This window comes from Fundulus heteroclitus, chromosome 1 (assembly GCF_011125445.2).
Source record: "Fundulus heteroclitus isolate FHET01 chromosome 1, MU-UCD_Fhet_4.1, whole genome shotgun sequence".
Classification (NCBI taxonomy): domain Eukaryota; kingdom Metazoa; phylum Chordata; class Actinopteri; order Cyprinodontiformes; family Fundulidae; genus Fundulus; species Fundulus heteroclitus.
The window spans coordinates 13,175,798-13,198,300 of NC_046361.1; the positions used below are offsets into that span (position 1 = coordinate 13,175,798).

The 22,503-nt window shown below is 37.5% G+C and overlaps 1 protein-coding gene across 3 annotated transcripts in view; it reads left to right on the forward strand.

The window, feature by feature from the left end:
- Positions 1 to 22,503, forward strand: part of sema3b (sema domain, immunoglobulin domain (Ig), short basic domain, secreted, (semaphorin) 3B) — a 101,071-nt gene that overhangs the window by 54,281 nt on the left and 24,287 nt on the right. For 2 of the 3 annotated variants that reach the window (XM_012866775.3, XM_012866777.3), the window contains exons 2-4: positions 14,522 to 14,991; positions 19,549 to 19,706; positions 20,806 to 20,868. In XM_012866775.3, coding sequence (XP_012722229.1) covers positions 14,835 to 14,991; positions 19,549 to 19,706; positions 20,806 to 20,868 — 378 coding nt within the window. In that variant the 5' untranslated portion in view covers positions 14,522 to 14,834. Of the gene's footprint in view, positions 1 to 3,280; positions 3,910 to 14,521; positions 14,992 to 19,548; positions 19,707 to 20,805; positions 20,869 to 22,503 lie in introns of those variants that run through there. The other variant, XM_012866776.3, reaches the window with a different exon arrangement.

A 22,503-nucleotide genomic window follows, 5' to 3' on the forward strand; every position in this document is an offset into this window, starting at 1 on the left:
TGACAAAAAATAAATTATTTAACAGCTGTGTATTATTTTAGAAAATGTCTGGAAAAAAATCAGCAATAACAATACTTGCTTTCTCGAGTCTTCACAAATGTCCAATAACCCAACTGATCGCTACAGTCTTTGTCAGTTGCTTTTTTAAAATAATAGTCATAAGGGTATAAAGAGTCACTTAATATAGTGAGAAATTTGACAAGTTAGCATTAGGTATTATAAAACAAATGCAGGAAGTTAATGTCATTGCAAAGGCTAAAAAGCCTTTGCAATGACCTTGATTGAAAACTAACTGTATTACTCTAAAGGTTATCAACTGCCAACTGTGCATTGGTGCCTTTAATTGAGTTTTGGTATGTATTTGTCGTGACTGCTTGGCGTATTTCAGAAAGTGAGGTTAGTCAAAATCCAGAAAAGTTCTGGGGTAAATTCATTCATACCCTGGATCTTCTGTTTCAGAAAGCTAGGAAGCCATTGCTCTGAGTCAAATTATGACAACAAATTACCCTGCTTGGTAGCAGGGTGGGTTGGGCTATCCCTTGTTTTTTCCTACTTTTTAGCTGCACAAGGAAGTGTCAGAAAAGGCATGTCCTTTCTGGAAAAACTTTTAGACGATGGAGCATGGGCGATGATTAAATGTCTTATCATTTCTGGATTAATATATTTTTGAGCCTTACCGTTTTTCGACGCATTCAATGATTTATCTAAGTATTCTCAGCCCACACATCACTTGTATAACACATCGAGGCCTCGCTGTCATTTCTGAACATACTTGGTGCTGCACATTGTTTTTATGCAGAAGGCAGGGTTTTATTAGCCTGGCCAGCCAAACTCAGTTTCGCTTTCACTTTGCTATACAGCGAACTGAGACTGGAACTACTCACATAGAGTCCTCTTTCCAGATACCGACTTATCACAGGCGTGGGCGGCCTTTATATGTGGAGTGAAGTGCAGCACCCAAGGATCCCTCAGCCAAAACAAACAAGATGGTTGCGTCTACGGAGCGTTAATTTGCTAGTGCGCATTCTTCTGTTTTAAAAAGAATCATTCGCTATAGTCTCCGCTCGACCTCTGCTTGGCATGTCGAATTATATTGTGAAATGTTGACAGCGGAAGTTCCAGAGAATTGCAGATATCAGGGAAAGCAATAATTAAAACCTTTTTAGACTTCAAGCAATATTTCTTTTTCATATATTTTAGATTTTCCAGGTGTATCTGCCTGCGTAGATGACACTCACATTCCTATCACTAAATCAAGACGATTATGTGAATACAAAGTTTTATAGCATCAATGTGCAGGTAGGCCTAAATAGACTTAATAAATGCGAATGTTGACAATGCAGCTAATTATAGTTTTGTACAGTGAAGATCATATGAAATGCAGCCCACATAATCTGCAATGTGAAAGCCAAGTGGCATGGGCCTTTGCATTTTTCATAGGTCTACCTGAATATGGATGGATGAATAACTGATAACAAATTCAACAAATTGTTGAAAATACGATAATGTTTTAGTTGGGTAAGGCTATATATAAAAATAGCTCATAACTGGACCTTACCTGATTAAACTGTATTTTGATATTTTATCTAGATCTGCTGCAGCGTCCTTTTTGTGTCAGGCGGGTTGCACCTACATGTAATCAATGACCCCTCCTCCATTTTTGGATGTCGAATGAGTGTAATGTGACAATACCGCGTTAATTCTGTGTCAATTAACACTCACACATTGACTTGTTTTCAGTCAAGTTTTTTGTCCATAAATGGTTGACATAGTACAAAAGAAAATAGAAACGGGTCTAAGACTGACAATCCATCCATCCATTATCTATACCTGCTAATCCAAACGGGGTTCTGGACAGGTCTCCAGTCCATCACAGGGCAACCTGGAGACACAAAGGACAAACAACCATGCAAGGGGAATTTAGAGAAACCAATTTACAATTTAACAGTCATGTTTTAGGGCTGTGGGAGGAAGCTGGAGTACCCAGAGAGAACACACACATGCACAGGAAGAACACACAAACCCTATCCAAAAAATAAGACCCCAGGCTGGAGTTCAAACCCATGACCTTCTTCCTACAAGGCAGCAGTGCTACCAACTGCTCCTCTGTGCAGCCCCTGACGATCCTCATATGTTTTGTTTTAAACTTTTGTTGTTTTTTTTCACGGAAATGACTGTATTATTCAACACTGTAATGGGCATTCTTGAGATCTCATGATGTCACTTCTTTTTGTCAAAATCCTTTAAGAAGCAAATTCTGATAAAGGACCCAAATCTGAGGTCTGATATGACCACATAATGATGCCACAAACTTTGGCCAATTACCTCTGTACTGAGCATGCATCAGGTTACCAGTCAATGTGGTGTCAGCGTAGATCATTCTTACTCATCTGGAAAACTTTTTTTTATCTCTGTTTACATTTTTTTTTTTTTTTTTTTTTTTACAAATGGTTCCACAATCTTAATACCTCAATATACAAAATCCTTAGAGGGAAGACGTGTCGGTCAGAGTGAGTGTTAAGTCATGCCTTCCAGCAATTAAAGCCAAGTTTTTAAGCCTTGACAGATGAGAGCTGTGCAACAGCCAACTCGTTTTATCGCATGTCACACTGTGAGGTGATTTTAGCAAAATCTTTGCTGAAATCTCAGTCAAAAATATCAGTTAGAGATGTGTTAATGTACTTGGCAATTCTTAAAAAGAAATAGTCACGTTCTTGTCTAAATGTATTATTGATTTCATCCAAATTCTCAGAAGCAGAACTTTTGTTTTTTCCACAAACCAAGTCTTAACTTTTATGCCACTAAGCCACTGCTGACGTCTTGATTTAAAAAGCAGCAATAAAAGCGAAAACAATGGGAAGCCACGTGGAAAGTATGATGAGGTTATGTTGGGAGGACTTTTCTTTTTGGATTTTCCAGTGCCTTCCTTACAGCTGGGAAAGAGTCACAGTGTGTAACAGTGTGGGCTCTATGAAGGGACTTTCTTAGTTGAGGTTTTACGCCTTCAGCAGCAGTTTGTTAATGTTTCTCGTCACAATCAAAGCCGGAAGAGGAAACGTTTCACCCAGGTAGCTACATAAATATACAGTAGCATTGATACACATACAGAAGAATAACACACTACATGTCTTTAGCCCTTTCCAAGCCCCGCCTCTCACCTCCCACCTTTTTTTCTCCTCTTCAACCCCTCCTTCCATCCATGTTTCCCTCCCGTTCTCTCCCCTCTTGAATTAAGTCCATTCTTTTAGCCTGTTCTCCCTCTGAGCGTTTCTGCTCCACTCAGCTCCTGTGTATGTGTGTTTGAACTCCTTGTGTGTGTGTGTTAAGAAGAGTTTTATGTGTGTGCACAGTGCTGTTTTTTTTTAAAGAGGAGCTGAAGTGCAGCCGTTCATCAGTGGAGCTGACTGCAGTCAGGGGAATACTCAGATCTCACAGCACCGCTTTTCAACTTACTGCTGCTTACAGGACCTTTTTTTTTTGAAGACTCAGTGGACTTTTATTTTGCACCAAACCCGGACTGCAACGCCGTTCTCTTTTTGTCCCACTTCTACCTTTCACTGGAATTACTGATATTCATTTTTCCAGAGATTCTTCCAGGATTTGAAATTTTTGTTTATTTATTCTTCTAGTTTCTGGGCTGTCCATCTCTGGTATTTCTATTAATGTAATTCCAAGCTTCTTCTACACATAGTTGACTTATGAGATGTTAAACCTTTAATGGACATTTAAAAACAAGCGTGTAAAGGTGTGCATTAGCCATAAGTTTAGTAGTGTCTGGGACACAGAAAAGTAGTTTAGAGAATGGAAACCATTAGTGATACAAGAGGCATGATGGGCTCAGGTGGATGCTGATCCTGAACTGGACTCTCCTGAACCTTCGCAGACTTTCCTCTGGAACTAGATGGGAAGGTGAGTTTTGATTCATTGCACAAGCTGCTCCCATCACAAAGTGTTTCATGTATGACATTAACTTATTGATAGTGGTGTAACTAGAGGCCTTTTTAGGATCCTAAAACTTCAAGTGCTTAGTCCTACCCAGAAATACATTAATTTAATGTGAGAGCAGAATTAGTTTTTCTGTAATTTAATTTTAAAATAGTGGCAGACAGTTATTAATAATTTTCTGCCTAGCCTGTGTTTCCCTATTTGAAATAAAGAACAAAATATTCAAATCTTTACATTATAATAGCAATTGCAGTAAAACACTTAGAAAAAAAATTAAAGGGTTAGTAAAGATTCTCTTCACATTTTATTTGCATACATTTTGTAAAAAATGTGTATAATTTTAAAATACTGTCAAAAAGGTACAAATTTCTAAATCACTTGTACCAAAAAATTATACGTTTGATGTAATCTGCATAAACAAAAATGTTATGGGAATACTGGGTGGCAGCCATTGTGCATCTTAATGCGGTTGTGGTGTGAAACATACTGTATGTACGTCTTTGTCAAAAACCAGCCATAGTGCCAGGTTTTGTGATAGACACTGATTAAATTAAATATTTTATTTACACTGTACTGCACTACAACAGCAAGATCATTTTAAAAGCCATACATTTCTAGAGAGAGACACCAATCATTCGGGCAAAGATCAGTAGATGACAATTTTCCCTTAACTGGCTCTGATCAGTGATCAGCAGGTTACATACAGGAGCACGTTTTTTTTTTTTTTCATTTCAATATAAATCAGTTATGCACATCAGCTTGGATGCATGAATAGAAATCATTATGTCCGGTTACCTCCAGACCCTTTTTACTATTTTATGCGTTATACGTATTTCTTTGGGAGCCATATCATTCTGTCAAAATCTGATTTGGCATGTCAGATCTAAAGGAAACTTAAAGTCTGTTATCAACCAGGAATTGCTTGATCATTGCAACCCTATAAACATATACACCTTTATCAAAAGTAACATCAGTCAAGTTCTCCAAAGTTCATTCTGACAGACCTGATCAGTGGAAATAGCCCTCATTATGAGGCAGATTTAGCAGGGAATGATCCCAACTCTAATCCTAACTTCAAATTGAATCCACTCCAATTGCAACATTTCTTTTTCCTTATTAAGCCTTGAATACTTGGAATAATTAATCCAAATCAAACAAAGATTAGCCACAGGTTTGCAGGCTGGGAAACTTCCCCTTCATGTTGCATTGCCAGATGGCTTAGTACCAGCAACCAGTAGAGTGCTGCGGTCTCGCTGCTTCCTCATTCACTGGGTCTCTTTCTGATTCCTCAGTTCATTCGTCTCTAATCGTCTTTCTCTTGTTCATCTTGTCTCAGCACAAATCCCCAAAAGACTTAGTAACTTTTAGTGTACAACTGGTTTTTCTTTCCACAGTGTGCGTGTGTGCCTTTTAGATTGTCTGCATTTAAGTGAGACTGACTGAAACTGAAACGTACTGCTGCAACAAGTCCCAAAGCAATGCTCCACTGAAATGATGGGTTATGAAGTGGACAATGAGTTAAAATTCATTCCTTCAACCTTCATATAAGATTTATTTATGTGCTGGTATAGATCAGTCTAGTAGTTTTTTAACAGCTCATATTTTATTTTCAGTTTAATTATCTGCCTAGACATGTAAATCACAGCTAGTCATCAGTAAACTCATCATTTTCACCTCACCGGTGGTCCGTTCGTTTCAGTTTTTGAACATACAAAGGTGAAATGAGGCACTGCTCACCTACCTGTAATCTTGAGGAAGACTGAACGCTGCCTCACCTCCAATTCACAGTAGTTTTCTTTTCTCTTTGGCATACTTGCCCCATGCTTCTGCTCCCATCTCGGGATTGTTTGTAAAAATCAGCAGCATATCCATGTTCTGCCATGCTTCTCCAACCTCACCTGCTCTTCTGAGGCTCAATATCTCAACTAAATCAAAACACAACAATTGCTCCTAATGGTGCATTTCAGCATGGCTTTTGTTTAACAGTCCTGGCTGGAATGTTGCACAGGTCACATCCAACTTTTTACACGCCTGTTGCATTTCTACTAGTGTGTGTGAAAGCTAAGAGGGTAGTCCCTGGATACTTTTTTAAATTTTTTACTTTCACCGTTCAGAGTAAAGGTTGCCACATACCTTTCTGTGTCTCAAGCTGCATGGACCTCACTGACCAGCGTACCCTGATTTATGCTATTTTTGACTCAGTCGAACCCCAGCTTTCCACTCAGATTTACTGTTTTCCTCCAGCCTTATAGAGGGTGATAATGTGCTGTTTTTTACGTTTTATACTCAGGAGCGAAGAATTTACCAATTGAAAAAAAAAACAAAGTTAATTTTATTTATTTAGTTTGAATATTTTCCTTAATCACAGGAGATGTTTTTCTTCCACTTCTTTGCATACAAATTCCAATTGCTTGTATACAAATAAGAAGTCTCATAAACGTCTGCGGTGGATTTTTGGTTCTTTATTCATGGAGTTAATTAGGTAGAGTAGCTTGTAATTTTACTCAAGTAAGAGTAGCGATACTTAAGTAATAATATGACTCAAGTAAAAGTAAAAAGTACAGCGCAGTAAAACTACTCCTAAAAGTAAGTTTTGTACTCAAGTAAATGTAACTGTGTAAATGTAACTGTGTAAATGTAACTAGTTACTACCATCCTCTGATAGCATTCATTGCTCCTTCACTGCTTGGCCAAGTCTATAACAATGGCCGCACATGTCAGTGTGATGCACAGGACCCTAAAACTCTGTTTTGCCATGTAAAACACAAAAACAGGTTTGTTTTTTCTTCTAAACTTCCACGTTGTCCAGCGATTTCATAAATAATAATTTTCAGTGATGTGAAATGGAGTTTTTGTGTGGATGAAAGGTCAAACACCTAAAAATGTACTCGTTTTCCCAGATATCCAGCTATCTGTGGACCTTGATCTGGATTGCAGTTGTCTTTATCAAATGTGTTTTTAATGCCACCATATGACTTGGAGTATGACTGGAACACAATCCAGATGGTCACAAAAATCTGGGCTGTGCCCTGCCACACAGGCTGGGTGGTAGAATAGACAAGACAGTGGACAGGGAGGTCTAAAATCTGACATTGCATGCAGGACACCATTTTTTTTACTCAAATGCTAGGACTACTGTACGATTAAACCTCAATCTCTCTGTAATGTGAGTCATAATATGAGATTTTTTTTTAATTATTTTGTTGTATAGTAAAGTACAGAGGTCAGCAACTTTTACAATCCGAAGAGCCATTTTGGCCTTTGCTCGTACTGTAAATAAAACTCATGTAGAGCCACAAAATCTAAGTGATCAGTTTTGTGGTTAGGTTAAAGAACCACAGTTTTTAGCTAATTGAATATTTAAAAAATAAACATTAAAACTTTTTATTGAAAAGATTTAAAATATATATTTAATAAAATAATTCAAATATATGTAAAATATAAACAACCCCACCTCTCATTCTGTGACCGCTGTAGATAACCAACAGGCCCCTCTCTCCAAATTGTGTAATAAGTGGGTATAGACAGAGGGAAAGTTTTTGACATTTTGTTGAGAAAATTATATTAAGAATTGACAAAGAGTGACAGTAGAGGGCCTAAAAGTGAGACGTGGATCCTGAGCCGCAGGTTGTAAACCCCTCGTATAGAAAACTTCAGTTAAATATGAAATTTGGCCCATAGAAGACATTTTTTGATGAATTAATAATATTTTAGGTCTATCTTTTTTAATTACTTTTTAAAGGCAAAAGCAGACAAACATTTCTTATGAAACACCCCTGAAATAAACTTGTGAACTGGTAAACATGCTTAATAGGTTCTTTGTTAAGTAAATTGTAACTCTAAGAGTGTGAAATCTGTACTTGCATTTTCACTAAACAAGTAGTCCTTGGTTCCTGAAGCAAAAACTTTGTAGTTCCCAGCTTGTCTTCATTGAGCTCCTTTCTCTCTGATTTGCTGTGCTTTCTCACCCTTTCAGTCAATCTTAGAGTTCAAGTTTCATCCCTTCTTAACATTTTCCTTGTTTTCAACAGTGCAGTACATGTGATTATATGCCGACATGGTGCAGAGATGTAAAATCCTATTAAAGCGAACCACTTTAACCCCAGAAACGCACTTCTTTTTTCCACCCTCCTACTGCTCTCAATGTCTCCTGCCAATCAAACTGAACCAAAAGCCACCAGTTACCTGCTGTTTGGCATTTTGCTCTTTAAAGTGTAGACCCCTCCTTCTACCTCACTCGCTCCTTCTAATTCTTCCTTCTCTTCCACCAATCTTTCCTGCCTTTCATTTCTCTGTCACAGGGAGGCTTAGACTTGTTGGTCATTGGCCAGGGAAACTCCTTTCTCTCTACGTACAAAACAATTGGCTCTTTTCTTTCCATCACATACTCTTTTTCTTCCATCCCTATACGTTTTCATTCTTTTCGTGGGACTGTATGCATGCAGTCATGCTGTAGGCTTCAAGTGCTCAAATCCCTTCGTCTTGTCCTTTCAGAACTTCCCTCCACTTCCAGTCTCAAATGCTGTTTTTGTCTTTCCCTGCCTTTTGAGTTCTGCTTTGTGCCTGTAAATCAGATTTTTAACAGCTCTGCTTTTCTTTCTCCTCTATTCATGTGCTCATACAGTTCCCTTTTTCACAGCTCTTCTCGTTCCTTTGGTTTTTTTCCCCCCAGATATCATAGATCACATCCAATTAATTGTCATCTGCCCTCTTCTTGTTATTATAACCTGTTTAGTTTTGTTGCTTGAGCCTATCTTTTCTCATTTAAATGTCTGTCCTATTCCTTCACACCGTCCAATTATTCTGACATCTGCTATGCCTCTTATATTTCGTATGGCTTTTATATTTCCTATGGCTTTTTAATCACCTTTTGTCTTTGCTCACTTTTTTTCTGTAACTTCATTCAAAAAACAACTTGGCTATCAAATCCCAAATTTTAGTTAATATGCGTACTCTGTCCTTGGGTCAAACATGGACTGATTTCTCACTCAATTCCTGGGTTCAATTAATACAACAGAATTGGGTTGTTGGTTTGAACCAGCATACTAGGCAAGGTTTTCTACCCAAATGTACGTTAAAATAAGAGACGCTCTGCTTAGGATTTTTGATTTCTGGATTTTAAAACCATTGCCTTGCTAAAACCCTTTTTTTTGGATTATGATATTTTCAATATCAAGAATGAATAGCATTCAAAATTGCTGTTTCTAGCTTTCTTGACTTGCATATTCATTGAATCTTAATATCAGAGTACAGTAGTAGAGACGTCATTGTGCCGACAGTGAAAGAGCTGTTGTTGTAAAACAGGAATTGCAAAATGTATAAAACAAAGGAATAACAATTTCAGATTTGATACTGTTGTGTCTTTAGTATCTTATATTAGTGATCAGCATAGGTATTACATGTAGCATTATTATAACAGTTTTCTCCTTTCATTTATCCCTCAGAACATAGATGTTCAAAAGTAAACATATCTGAATCCTACATGCTCCATAACAGACAAAGTCTCAACCATCTAAACCAGCATCCTTGTTGTACTCCATTCAACCTTGCTCTTATCAACTTTATGTGTCACTCTCTTGCAGGCAGAAAAACCCACAAACATGACTTGACGTGGTTTAGAAGATTCTGTTTCTAACAGGGAAGAGTAGTCCAATAAACATAAAAGTTATTTTTAGGCCAAAATAAACATAACCTGTGTTATTGTTGCTAGCGCACACTTCGGGTGCGGGCTGCCTTACATGAACTTGTATGTTACATGGACTTCTAGTTTAGACATTTCAGTCAGGCAGTCTTGTAGACAGCTCAGGGGGCCTGTCAGGTAGTCACAGTGTACCGTAAGGCTCCGAATATCCATTGAGTGGAGCTGCTTTGTTGTTTACCAAAGTCATACTTACACATTTTAACAGATTTTTGAGCGCATTGTACCAAATAATATCAGACAGTATAATAATCATATATCATAATAATAATCATAATAATCAGTGATAATCATTTATAAGGCACACAGGATTATAGGGCGCACCATCAATTTTTGAGAAAAATGTAAGAATTTTAAATGCGCCTTATAGTCCATAAAATACGGTATCTTCTCTAACCCGAGTTACAATTTTTGACAGCAGCCATGTTTCCATCCAGTTCTCATGTGAATTTTGAGCAAACATTTCAAATGTTTAAAAAAAGAAAATGTGAATTTTGGCAGAAGCTGTCATTATGCATGGCTGTAGTAAACAGGATGTAGAGGTTGCAAACTAGCATTGACCACACATCTAAAACAAAAATGAGAGAGGTTTAAAGGAATGTGTTGCTATCAGGCTAGTTGTATTTGTTCTATCATGTCAACCCATGTTTTGACATGCAGTCCGGAGACGTAGAGTAAGAAATGCCATCCTATATGTGTTATGTGAATATCCAGGAATACGGCAAAAGTGGAAACAGTCGATCAGTCATGTGAGGTAAATGTTTGCTATGTCAGAACTTATTCAGCAAATGTGGTTCCAACTCCTGTTTCGCAAATTAACGCTTTTTTGGGAAAGGCATAAAAACACCTCAAATGAGCGTAAGCGTTTTTATCCACCTTATCTAATGCAACACTTCAAAATGCACATAAAAACTGTTAATGGAAACAAGGTAACTGTTTGGTTTAAACAGCAGTATAAACCAAGCATTTGGATTCATTTGGTGTTCATCTGACCATCATTGTCTAAAACATTTCTTCTTTTTCCCACCCGGTGGGGGGAAAAGGCTAGAAGTTAAGTTGCTAATATTCATTCATTCATTCTTGGTTGTGGTATTATTGTGTGGCACTCTAACCTCTCTGTGCAAAGGCGCGTCTCACCCTGGAGGCGAACTGCTTTGTCTGCCAGTCTTATTTAGGCTGGTTTTTGACAGGACAGCTTGGCCCCTCGTCTTCCCCCTTTGAATCTCTGTCTGTCTTTATTTTTAATCCATTCCCTCCTGGCATGCTGCTGCTCAATGTCTATTGAGGCTGAATTGAATGCAAGTGTCGGTGATCCCAGTGGCTTTTTTTCTATTATTAAGATGCATTATAGAGCATGCAGCGAGTTTGAGTACTCATGCTGAAGAGTGTGTTTGCAAACCTGGGTGCTAACTAGGAGGTGTTTGTTGTTGAGATAAGTACCCTGATCACTTGTGTATAAATATGCAAAGGTGGTTGTCTGTAGTTAGTTCAAAGAAACAATGCTTTTGAACTGATGATGGCTCATATAGACAACATCGGACATTGCAATGCACACACACACAGCTCTCGGAGGCTCTGAGGGACAATGGGACCAGTTGTTTGGGTTATACAAGCCAATAGGAGCATAAGGACCTTGCCGAAGCCTAAGCCACTCCCAGGAACTGTCGTGAACTGTGCTGGAGTGTGTTCCTGTTTGTGAATCACGGCGCTCCAGCTGACAAGAGCGCTGACGTCCATCTCCTTGAAAATACTGCAAGCATCTTTGCAGCTTTGTACACAACCTTGGGCGTGCAAACACACACAGTGTCTCTTTCTTTCTGCTTGACAGAGAAACACTTTGTTATCACTTTAGTGTTTTTTTATGGCACCAGTATGTGTGTACATCAAACCTAAACAAGGCTGAGTCTACAAACGTATTACTGTGGATACCTAAATAGTACAAATGAGGTTACATTCTGCCCAGTTCTTGAATGTATGTATTTGTCCATTCATAATGTGTGTGTGTGTGTGTGTGTGTGTGTGTGTGTGTGTGTGTGTGTGTGTGTGTTTATATACTGCAGGGTATGAGGGAGTTTATGTCTCCTTTCAGCTCTGCCCTGTTGTGTTGTGGTCTGGCTGCCATGAGCTTATGAGAGTTCTCCTGTCTCAACGCCTCAATAGCTCTATTATTCATGAAACCGAGTGCCAACAGTCTTGACTGTACTGTGTGTGTACGTGCATGTGTGAGTTGCCTTTGTCTGTCTTGGGATTTATGTGTGATTTTAATTCTTTACCACAGCTTTGGATGATAGTTCAACCGCAGTCAAGAAATGTGAGGACTGGCATAAAGGCCAACAAAACTCCTCTTTTTTGGTTTTTGAATTTCCTTGCTTCTTGATCATGATTTTTGCTTCCTGTTAAATGCTAAAAAATGTTTCCTTCTCTCTATGAAATCAGGGGTTATTATTACCTGAATAAGAGGGACTGCAAGTCAAATATATACCTGCAATAAAATTCAGAAAATAAACTTACAACTAAAGAGTATAAAAAAATTGCTGACCAAACTTTTGTTTGTTATTAGTAATTTTGCATCTTCACTATTTTGGTACTTAACTTGTTTAGTGCAAACAGAGCTGCTGCCCAGGGGGCACTTTGTCCCCTGACCTCTTCACATATTAAAACTATATCTAAATCCTACAGTCTTAACATTCAGCCTTCTATTTATGCTAAAAATACAAAAATTTTGTTTTGCAAATGTAAAAAAAACCCCAAAAAAACATAAGCAATGCACTTTAGAACTTTTCACATATTCCCATTTGTGTTTAATGTCAATGAAGGCACAAATGTAAATGCAAATTAAAAGTTTTTTAATAACTGGATTGCTTAAATGGTTATCTCTGTTACTCAAAAAAGGACCAGGTTACATAGGTAATTTTTGGCTGATAGCAAACTTTGATGATCTGAAGCAGAGTGACAAGCAAACAAAACCAGAAGAAATATATTAGAAGGCACAAACTTTTTCACAGGCATTTAGTATTGTGAGTGTTGATTTACGACAAAAGAGTAAAAGGTGGGGATGAAATAGCAACATGCATGGTAAGAAATGTTTGTTTCAACAAAATGATTTCATTACTGGTATGATAAGAGAGTTGATTGGGATAGAAAATGGCACTATTTGTGTACAAAATGCTAGTGTGTGGATGCAAAATGTTTTTGTATGGGTACAAAATGAAATCACGTGGTTTGTAATGGAACTAAGTGAGAAGAGCATGTGAGTACAAAAACATTTAATGGCAGGAAATAAATGGTCCTTACCAAAATTATCAACTTACAGAAACATTAATATTTGCTGAAGTAGGTATAATGGTAAAAAGGTCAGCGTGACTTGGTGGACAGATATTTTGTACATAACATATGTGGATATAAAATGATTTGTTTATGGATAAAAAATAGAAGCAGGGATGGGTATAAAATGGCTTGCTTTATAGGTACGTGTTGGTGACAACATGTACAAGCTGATTGTTCATGGGTAGGAGAAGGTAGTATGTGGGCACAGAAAAACTTTGTATGGACACAAAAAATGGTTTATAGGTATGGAACTGTTTTAGAAGGGGGGTGGAAATGGCAACATCCTGGTACAAAATAGCTTGTGGGTACAAAATGGTAGTAGGGAGGAAATAAATGGCAAACAGCACGAAATGTCACCGTAGGGATGAAATATTACGTTTTAAAATTTCATTTGATCGCCTTACACTCTTGCCTGTTTTTCAAATTCAACATGTTTATTTTATCTAGTTGGACATTTAGTTTTGAGAGAAAAAAATATTTTTAGGTTTCAAAAGTATTTTAAATAAATAAATAAATATTTTCTTTTATAGTCCTGAAGAGGGAATGTTTAACTCACACATCAAAAAAGATGCTGATTTTTGGAGAGGGCAACAAATGAAGGGCATTGATAAGGGCTAATTGTAAGGAGGGTTGGAAGAGGTGAAACTGAAAAAAACTTAGGTTGCCTGTTTGTTACTCAATGCCAACTATGAGGTGTAATAGAATGAAGGAGACAATTTCCAGTGAAAGGCTTTATTGTTCTGACTGCCCAGCAGCAGAGTCCAAAGTACTGAAAGAAAGGTGTGTATGTGTGTGTGTGTCCAGTGCACCCTTTTTACACCACAGTGATATTTGTACTGAATGGTTTAAAAACCAATGATCGGGTTCTTGATCCAGCTGTGTTAATTCATAGAACACATAATAAATATTTGTCAGGTAATTAGTTGAGTGTTCATTGACATTTTTTTCATTTTGAATTTTGTAAATCCTCAAATATACTCATAAAGTGTTATGTGCCACATTGTGATGTATAATTCTAATCCAACACCACAGTATCACTTCAAAATAAACACTTTGAATACTTTGAATAACTCGAGTCTCACGCAGATGTTATGAGGTGATGATGCCTTCATTCATTGATCTTTGGCTTTGTACGTCCAGCTATATGTAGGCTTGCCAGCAATGGGATGATTTGGTGCAGTGTGGAGAGAGAAAGCGGGAGTGCGTCGTCTGTCTTGGCAATCCCACAGACATGGAGAGGTTGTGCTTGGCTTGGCATTTGTCGCTGCATATCTCTATCTCACACATGCTGTCTCCATCACTGTGGTCAGTGTGTGTGTGTGTGTGTTATTTGGACTCTGCTCCTCTGTTTCTTGCAGTAATGTGAAGGAATTATAGCGTAGCTGGCATAATAGAGGCTGGCATTGACACACCCTGGCATGAGCATCAATCTGATTCAGACTAAATATACCTCAGTGTTTGTGTATCCTTGTGTGTCTGTATGCAAGGGCATCCCTGGCACAAGCAGTGATCATTTCTGAATCATCTCCCTCTCTGTGTCTCTATTTTTAGGTCCCTGTGTCCAGGCGGAATGTTTTTGCCCTTTCTTGGATGTGAGAGGTGATCTGTGTCGTCCTTCATAAGAGAACCTGTGAATATATCAAGAAAACTCTTGAGAAGAAAGAAGTCTGGAAGATACACCAACAAGAAGCCAAGATTACTGGTTATTTTCCAAATAAGAAAAAGACTGTATGATGGTGAAATAGTACTGGACGAGAACCAGATAAATATATCCTCTTACAGTACAAATGTTGAGCACTCAAAGCCACCAAAGCCACTAGATCCTAACTTTGGAAATAAAGACGTTTGTGTAAAGTGTGCCAAAATGATGACCATGATGATGATGATGATGGTCACCTGCAGCTCTCTGTTGCTGCTCGGGATGGCAGCTGCCTACTCTTCCACCAGCACTGTGACCCGTGCTTCATCCTCCTCCTCATCTTCCTCTTCCTCCTCACCACGCATGAAACTTTCATACAAAGGTAAGGACAAATCTATCTGCAAGGTGCAGCTGAACACACACACACACACACACACACACACACACACACACACACAAACACACACACACACACACACACACACACACACACACACACACACACACACACACACACACACACACACACACAGACAGACAAGGTTCTGCTATCATGATGAGGATTTTCCATTTGCTTCCGTTTACTAATTTCTATGGCCTAACACAGAGTGAGCTTGAAAATGCTGTGGCACACTTGTGTGATCCATTTCAAGTTTTTCTTAAGAGTTTAATGTAAGAGAAGGCAACTCAGTGACCGGCGCAAATGCTTAAACAGGGACATCTGCCATCACTGAAAACTGGCAATTACAGACTGAAGTCACTCTCCAAGGACGGGAGGCTCACTGCAACTGCCTACCCAGCTGAAATATGTGGCAGCTTCAATTTCAGCTCAGGGTTACATGCAGGTTGGGAATTGAAATGACCGAGTACAGTTTTCTTTTTGATGCATGATTGAAATCCTGAAATGATCTAAAGTTCAAAAAGCATGCAGAATTAAAAACAGCTTAATTTTTATCTGAACAACATTTTATGTGTTTTTAAGTAAACTAAATATTTGCATTATTCAATCACATAAGACGTTTTCATCTAAAGTACTCAGAATTATGGCTAAATCAATCGCATATTGAGTAGATAGGTAATTTTATTTACAACCAAATAAATAAACATACAGATCACAGGAGGAACAGGAACCAGGAACAAGACTGAGTAGAGATCAGAGCAGAGGTTGCTTAACAGAGGCCCTAATAATAGCTATGTTTATATGCACAAAATTTCACAGTCAGATTGAAATTTATTCGCATAAAAAAAACCTAAAATTCAGATTTTACCATTTATGTGGGTATACAATTAATTAATTATATCATAATGTGCGTTTAAATGGACCTGGCTTTATTTACAATAGAACCACCCTGACATGTGGAGTTATCAGATTTCCCTAAAAAAACAAAAACAAAACAAGTAGTTCAGTCTTTGCTGAACAACAATAAATTCTAAACAACGGAGTAGTGTCCGAGTTTGACTTCCAAGTGCCCAGGCTTGACTGGCACCAGGTTCTAATTATGGTTGAAATGTACTGAATAAATAACAATTTTAAGCTCTTTTAATGTTTTGAAGTGAAATGTACTGTATTTCCCTTACTCAATAGCGTGGAAATATGTCATGTTTTTTGCCACATTCGGAGCAACTTGACCCTGACAAGCATTTACATGCATATTGATCGATTATCAATCGGCATAAACCAGCCCTCAATGCAATACAATTTCATTCTTAATCCGATTGAGCTTAATTCGATTGTTCACATGAAACATTTTCATTCCAACCACCCCTAATTACGATTACTTTTGTCAATGTAAACAAAGCTAGTAAGTGAGACTGAACCGGCTGATTAAATAGCAATTAATACAGGTGAGGAGAGCGAAGGCAATTAGACTGAAGGAGAGCGAGGCTATTCATATGACAAAGGCAGGAGAACAGAATCTAACAGGAATGTATGAAGAGTGACCAGATAAGAAAGAACAACCTAACTAAACTGAGAATGGGCAGGCAGGTAAATGGGAATAAAACAGAACCACAAATAAACTACTAACATAAATGATGAACAGAAAACTTAACATATGACAGAAACACAAATCTACAGATAACAACCAATACTAATGAACTGCAGGATCCCCAGGAACCAAAACTGAGTAATAGTTCCCCTGGAGATCCTGACAGAACTTGGATCTGGAAACTATATCATAACCCAATTTTCCAGGAAGAAACATAAGGATTTTTCAAATAGTTTGGTAACACTTTTACCAATACAGATATATTATTCTTTATATTAAACATTTTTAAACACTACAGAAACATGATTCAAAAAGCTGAAAGGTTGTCACATTGTATTAAAAAAAGCAATTAGAAAGACAAGTATTTATCAAGCAATCAATCAATCAAAGTTTATTTATATAGCACTTTACAACAACCAGCAGGTGTGCAAAGTGCTTTAAAAACAAAAAATAAAATCTTAAAATCTATTCTAAAATGCACCAGGAGCCAATGCAGGGTGTAGAGAGCGAGAGTGATGTGTGCATGTCTAGATGTATAGGTTAAAAAGCGAGCTGCAGCATTTTTAGTCCATTATAGCAACTCAAATTTTTTTCTACAGCCATATTGGATTTTGAGGTCAATGCTGGTACAAGACCTCAGAGTTTCCAAATCAAATATACGACTTCAGGGAGGGCTTCAGTTGTTTCAGTGTAGTTGGACTTCATGATTGGACCTTTAACTGTCGCTGTCTTTACATAGTGCAATGCTTTGGGTAGTTTACTTAAATTCTTGAAATATACCTAAAAAAAGTAATTTCAAAACTACCCAGATCGTTAATTCATAAGAAATCTGGTCAATTATTAGTTTCTTTTCACTTACTGTTACTGCATGTCACTTTTAAAGTAACTGCAGGCATAGCGTTAGCCAGACAGCTGGGTTTTATTATGTTGTCTACACAATTCCCTTCCATTTATTTGATTGAAGTCTGTCGTCTTTAATTTCATTTATCTCCATGTTGGACTCAAGGTTGTTTTAACCACAAGATAGTGGGACCCAGTAATAAAGTGTCCCTGATGTCATGCAGGCTGCTTTTACGTGGCGTCAGAGCTAGAACAATAACAAGCTAATAAAGACGGTTACAAATTAATAAGGCTTTGGTCTTGTTTTCTTAAACTCCTCGTTTAACTTAGGAGAATGGGGGAGGATATTTTTATAATTTCTCTGGCCAACAGTTTGCTTTTTTTTCCATTGGCTTGGTTTGACTATTGTAACTTAAATTTACAAAGACAAGTTAGACTTTTCTGGGCACTGTTCCCCCCAGATTTGTTTTTGCCAGTTTTGTAGCGGCAGGGACACTCATTTTTTCCATTGAAACCATAACTGTCAGAGGATTTTGTCTGTCCTCTTCACATGTCACTGGCCTTTAGAGATAGCCTTGAAATTTTATGTACATAACATAAAATGATGCAATCCTTTAATTAACCACAGAATATATTGGAGGCCAGTAGACAGCTGATTTTGATCTTGATAATTTAATACCATTCCAATAACATGTTGAGAGCAAACATCTTTCACAAGTAACCTTTTAATTGTTACTGTGATAAAATAGAAAGTTTTTGCAATTATAGCAAAAAAAGAGAAGAAGTTCACAATAGTCAAGCCACTTTATAATGCACTTTAATGACAGTAAGCACTGACCAAATGTGTTTAGCAAACCTGATGAAATGCACAATACAGTGCCAAATTGTTTGAGCAACACATATTTCTTTTGTTTAAAATATAAAGCATTTGATCAATATTTATTCCCATTCTCTTAAAGTTTTAGATACAGTTCTGTGTATCTGGGTGAATGAATGTAGCCTGAAGCACTTTAAGGGTCCTCTGGACTTGATAAGGTGCTATACAAGTACAGGCCATAGCAAAGCTCACAGCGTTACCACTGTGTTACAATGTAATTATGCAATCAAATTTAACATTTGCTTGCAGTTACCTACCTACAGACACACGTGGTCGTTCCCTGTTGATCAATGTTGTGTTCAGCAGCTCATGAGTTTGCTCGCATGCCTTGATTGACAGGTGGCATCACGTCAATTCATCACACCGTCCACCAGCACACTACAAAAATGTTTGTGACAAGGTTAAGGGGATTTTGCTTGCAACCTGGAGCGGTGTGAGGGGTGTGAAGTGCATCCTTTGCATTTAAAGAGATGGCACGAAAACAAATTGCTCTGAGACACACCACAGAACAGGGGCCAAAGACGGGCTGTGGGGCAACAATAGTGAGGAACTCAGACGAAAACATTGCAGTTCAACTTTATACAGTCTGCCACTAAATGATTTAAATGTGGAAAGGAAGAATTGAAAAGCATGGTATGTTCTTTAAAATGCTTTATAAAAAAAGCTATATTGAATTCAATGTTTATGAGTAAATAATTAAGAAGGTTAATCCAATTTGACACACAGTAAGCATTCTTTGGGCAACAACAGAGCCATTATCAAACTGATCACATACTGTAAAATAGCATACAGTGAAAGATCACCACACTTCTCATTCCCTGTGTTAGATTTTTACTTTCATGTTATCACTTCTGAGTTTTACATTTTTGTTCTAATTTCCTTAAAAACTCAAATGGTTATCAGAACTTAATGCACACCATGCCAAAAAATTCCTTGTTTTTTATTGATAAGATCAGACAGAGAATTTGTGAACAAATTTGTCATAATCCTAAAAAAAATATTAAACAATTGCTAATGACCACCTTGAGAGATTATCACAATTCTTACTCCTTGGAAACCATGTTTAAGAGAACAGAAACAATGTTTTCCCTGGGAAATGTACCGTCAGATCTTTCTGCAAATGTTAGTTAAACATATAAATCTGTTACGCATTATCTAAAATTTGATTGCCATGGTTAATTTATTTATATTGATATTGATGGTGTTTGTTATACTTTTTATTTATTTATTTTAGAATTACAACAGTATCACGGAGTGCGGCGATTTGAGCTTGAGCGATCCTGCTGTTTCAGTGCAATGCTGCTGGATGAAGAGAGGGGCCGGCTGTTTGTGGGGGCCAAGAACTTCTTGCTGTCACTCTCATTGGACAACATTGCCAAACAAGAGCACAAGGTAAAGATATTTACCTGTCAAATTTGTTTAAATGTTGTAGGTCTTTTCATTGATGATACCAATTGACAGGTATAGCCAAAACCACCCTATCACTATGCTTAATCTTAGACATGTTCATGTATTCAATATTTTCAGTGGAAGCTCACACAAAGAATACAAAAACATTTCTTTTATTATTTAGTAAGATAAAGAAGTGCTATCAAACTGCTTATTTTATTTCAACCAAAAAGTGCTTTCGTATTGTCCTTCATGCTGATCACAGAGAAAATTAATATAAGATACTGGCAACAACTTAAAGGATGTAAGAAAGTAAGACTTGTTTACAATCTGCTTTTGCTGCTCACTTTCTAGGAAGTAATTGTCTTGTTTTCATAATTAGGCTAAACATGGTTAAGCAGGACTTCATAGAAGGACAGGAGTGGATATGTTCAAATTCCTTTTGCAATCAAGTGCATACAGGGTATCATATAAATGTAAGATTCAAAAGAATAAAAGTTTTGAACGAACTGGAACGAAAAAAAAAAGTTCTGTTACAGAAACTTCAGACATAACAGCACATAATTGTCATAATCGACTTTTTAAGTTACAGGCGTTTACTTCCAGAGTCCTAAAAATACTCTGTGAACTACAGGTGTGCTTTAACGATAAGAATGTACAGTATCACTGACAAAAACTGTAGTTATGTGTGCTATATAAGCAAAACACAGTCTAGTGGAAACATGCGTACACAGCTGTTTGGAGTAAATTACATGTTTGGCATGTCAGATTTGAAAACTTTGTTGGTCTTTTGCATATGGGTAAGTTTGATTTATGGCAAGGGTTTGCAGGTTCACCATTGCTGATGTCGTTTACACTTTGTGGTCACGTGTGCAGGGGAGGAAGGTATCACAGGAGTAGATGAAATGGGAAATAACAGATCTAGACAGAGGGAAGAGACAGGAAGTGAGCTGGAGAAAAGCATGGGTAGCCAAAAAGGAAGACCTTTCAACAAAACTGACATTTTTTAAATACCTACCGGACCACAACAAAAGATGTGAATCAGTCTTCATAAAGGTTTTGAACAGCTGATGTTTTTCTGACATTTTCTTCAATTTTTCAGATCTATTGGCCTGCTCCTGTTGACTGGCGAGAGGAATGTAACTGGGCTGGCAAGGACATCACTGTGAGTTCTGCTTTCTTCTAATTTTTTTCAGGTTTTGAGATATAAAGTATGAGTAAAAACAGAAACATTTTCAATGTTTCTCTGAAAAATTTAAAAATAGTAAAATCTTTTAGTTCAGTGAGAACTTTATTGCAGAAAAAAGCCAGGATTATTATCATACAGTGAGTTTCTTTTTGGGCTAAAAAGCACAATTACTAAGCACAACATCATAAGTTCTTATTTATGAACCTTTAAACTTCGTATCAGCCTACAGTCATCACACACTGTACGCAGCACAGAGAAATAAGAGGCCTATGGAGGTATCCACTCCTACCCGGGCCAACACAATACTACCTTTTAATCCACTGGAGTCATGGGAGTCATCACAAGACAGAATCACTCCATGTAAACTGATAACATGCAATAACAAGGTGCAGCACTACTTTTAGACCTGCCATGTGGTGAGATCACTTCCTCAAAAGCTAGTTATTTTAAACCCCACGTGACTGAGATTTACACTGAAAAACACTTAGAAACTGAAGATGTAAATCACTATAAAGATCAAATTCATTTTTCTCACAATGATTGTGCTTAAGTTGCTGTGAGGCTGTTTATTATTTTTGGAAAGTATAGTTATGTAGGGAGAAATGCACATTACATCAGTCTAAATATAAGGATGTAATGTGAATTTAGTTGAAAATCCAGTCCTGTCATACATTTGAAGTATCCTTTTCCCATTTGCATCACCCGTTTGATAAATTATGTTGGTATTGGGAAATGTTGTAAAATTTAAAGTAATTTCTGTGTGAAGACAGGGTACATTATTTTTGCCATGACAACAGGATCTTATTTTATTCTTCTATCCAATGTGTCTCTGATAAAAGTTCAATGTCTTTTGCACATTTTCTGAGTGCCTCAAAGTGGTGTAATTATTACTAGCCACATTAATCCTAAAATCAAATGGGCTGCAGTTTAATATGAATTTACCGTACCCTGTTATGGTTCTCCCAGGTTCTTTACCTGAAAAAATGGGTCTTCTCTACTCTAGACTTATGTAGTATGTAGTAAAAAGACTCTTGAAACAGAAACTATACTTTAACATGTTATATCTAACAAGGCAGAGGGATGTTTACAGATTCAGTACAGGACTCTCATACATCAATGTGTGGCAGGTAGATTTCCATACACGAGAGAGAGCCCAACTCTCAGTTACGTCAGCTTATATAGATGAACCTGCTCAGGATTGGTCGACTCCTCCCATGTTATCTTCTGTTATCTTCTATACTTGTCACCATTAGACTGAAAGAGCTTGGCTCCAGTGATATCCACGTGTCCATACTGCCCCAAGATATCTGGCCATCTGTTTATGCATGCCACATGTGTGAAGTCCTTGCCATCCGTGGGTTATCTGCTTGGTTCCCTCTTAACTGCTTTCTGCAGCTCCAGCCTCTGTGGTCGCTAATGCCAGGGAAATCCATAGGAAGGCAATGCCCATCAATACTTACCTAAAGGAGCATGTTGACAGTGAGAGAAAATATTAGGAAGCATAGCAGATCTCTTGGAAAGGTCATTGCTGACATGAAAATAAATATCCTAAATTACGTTGCTATTCTTGTTTAGGTTTAAGAACTTAGAGAGCGGGTAATATGTAAAACA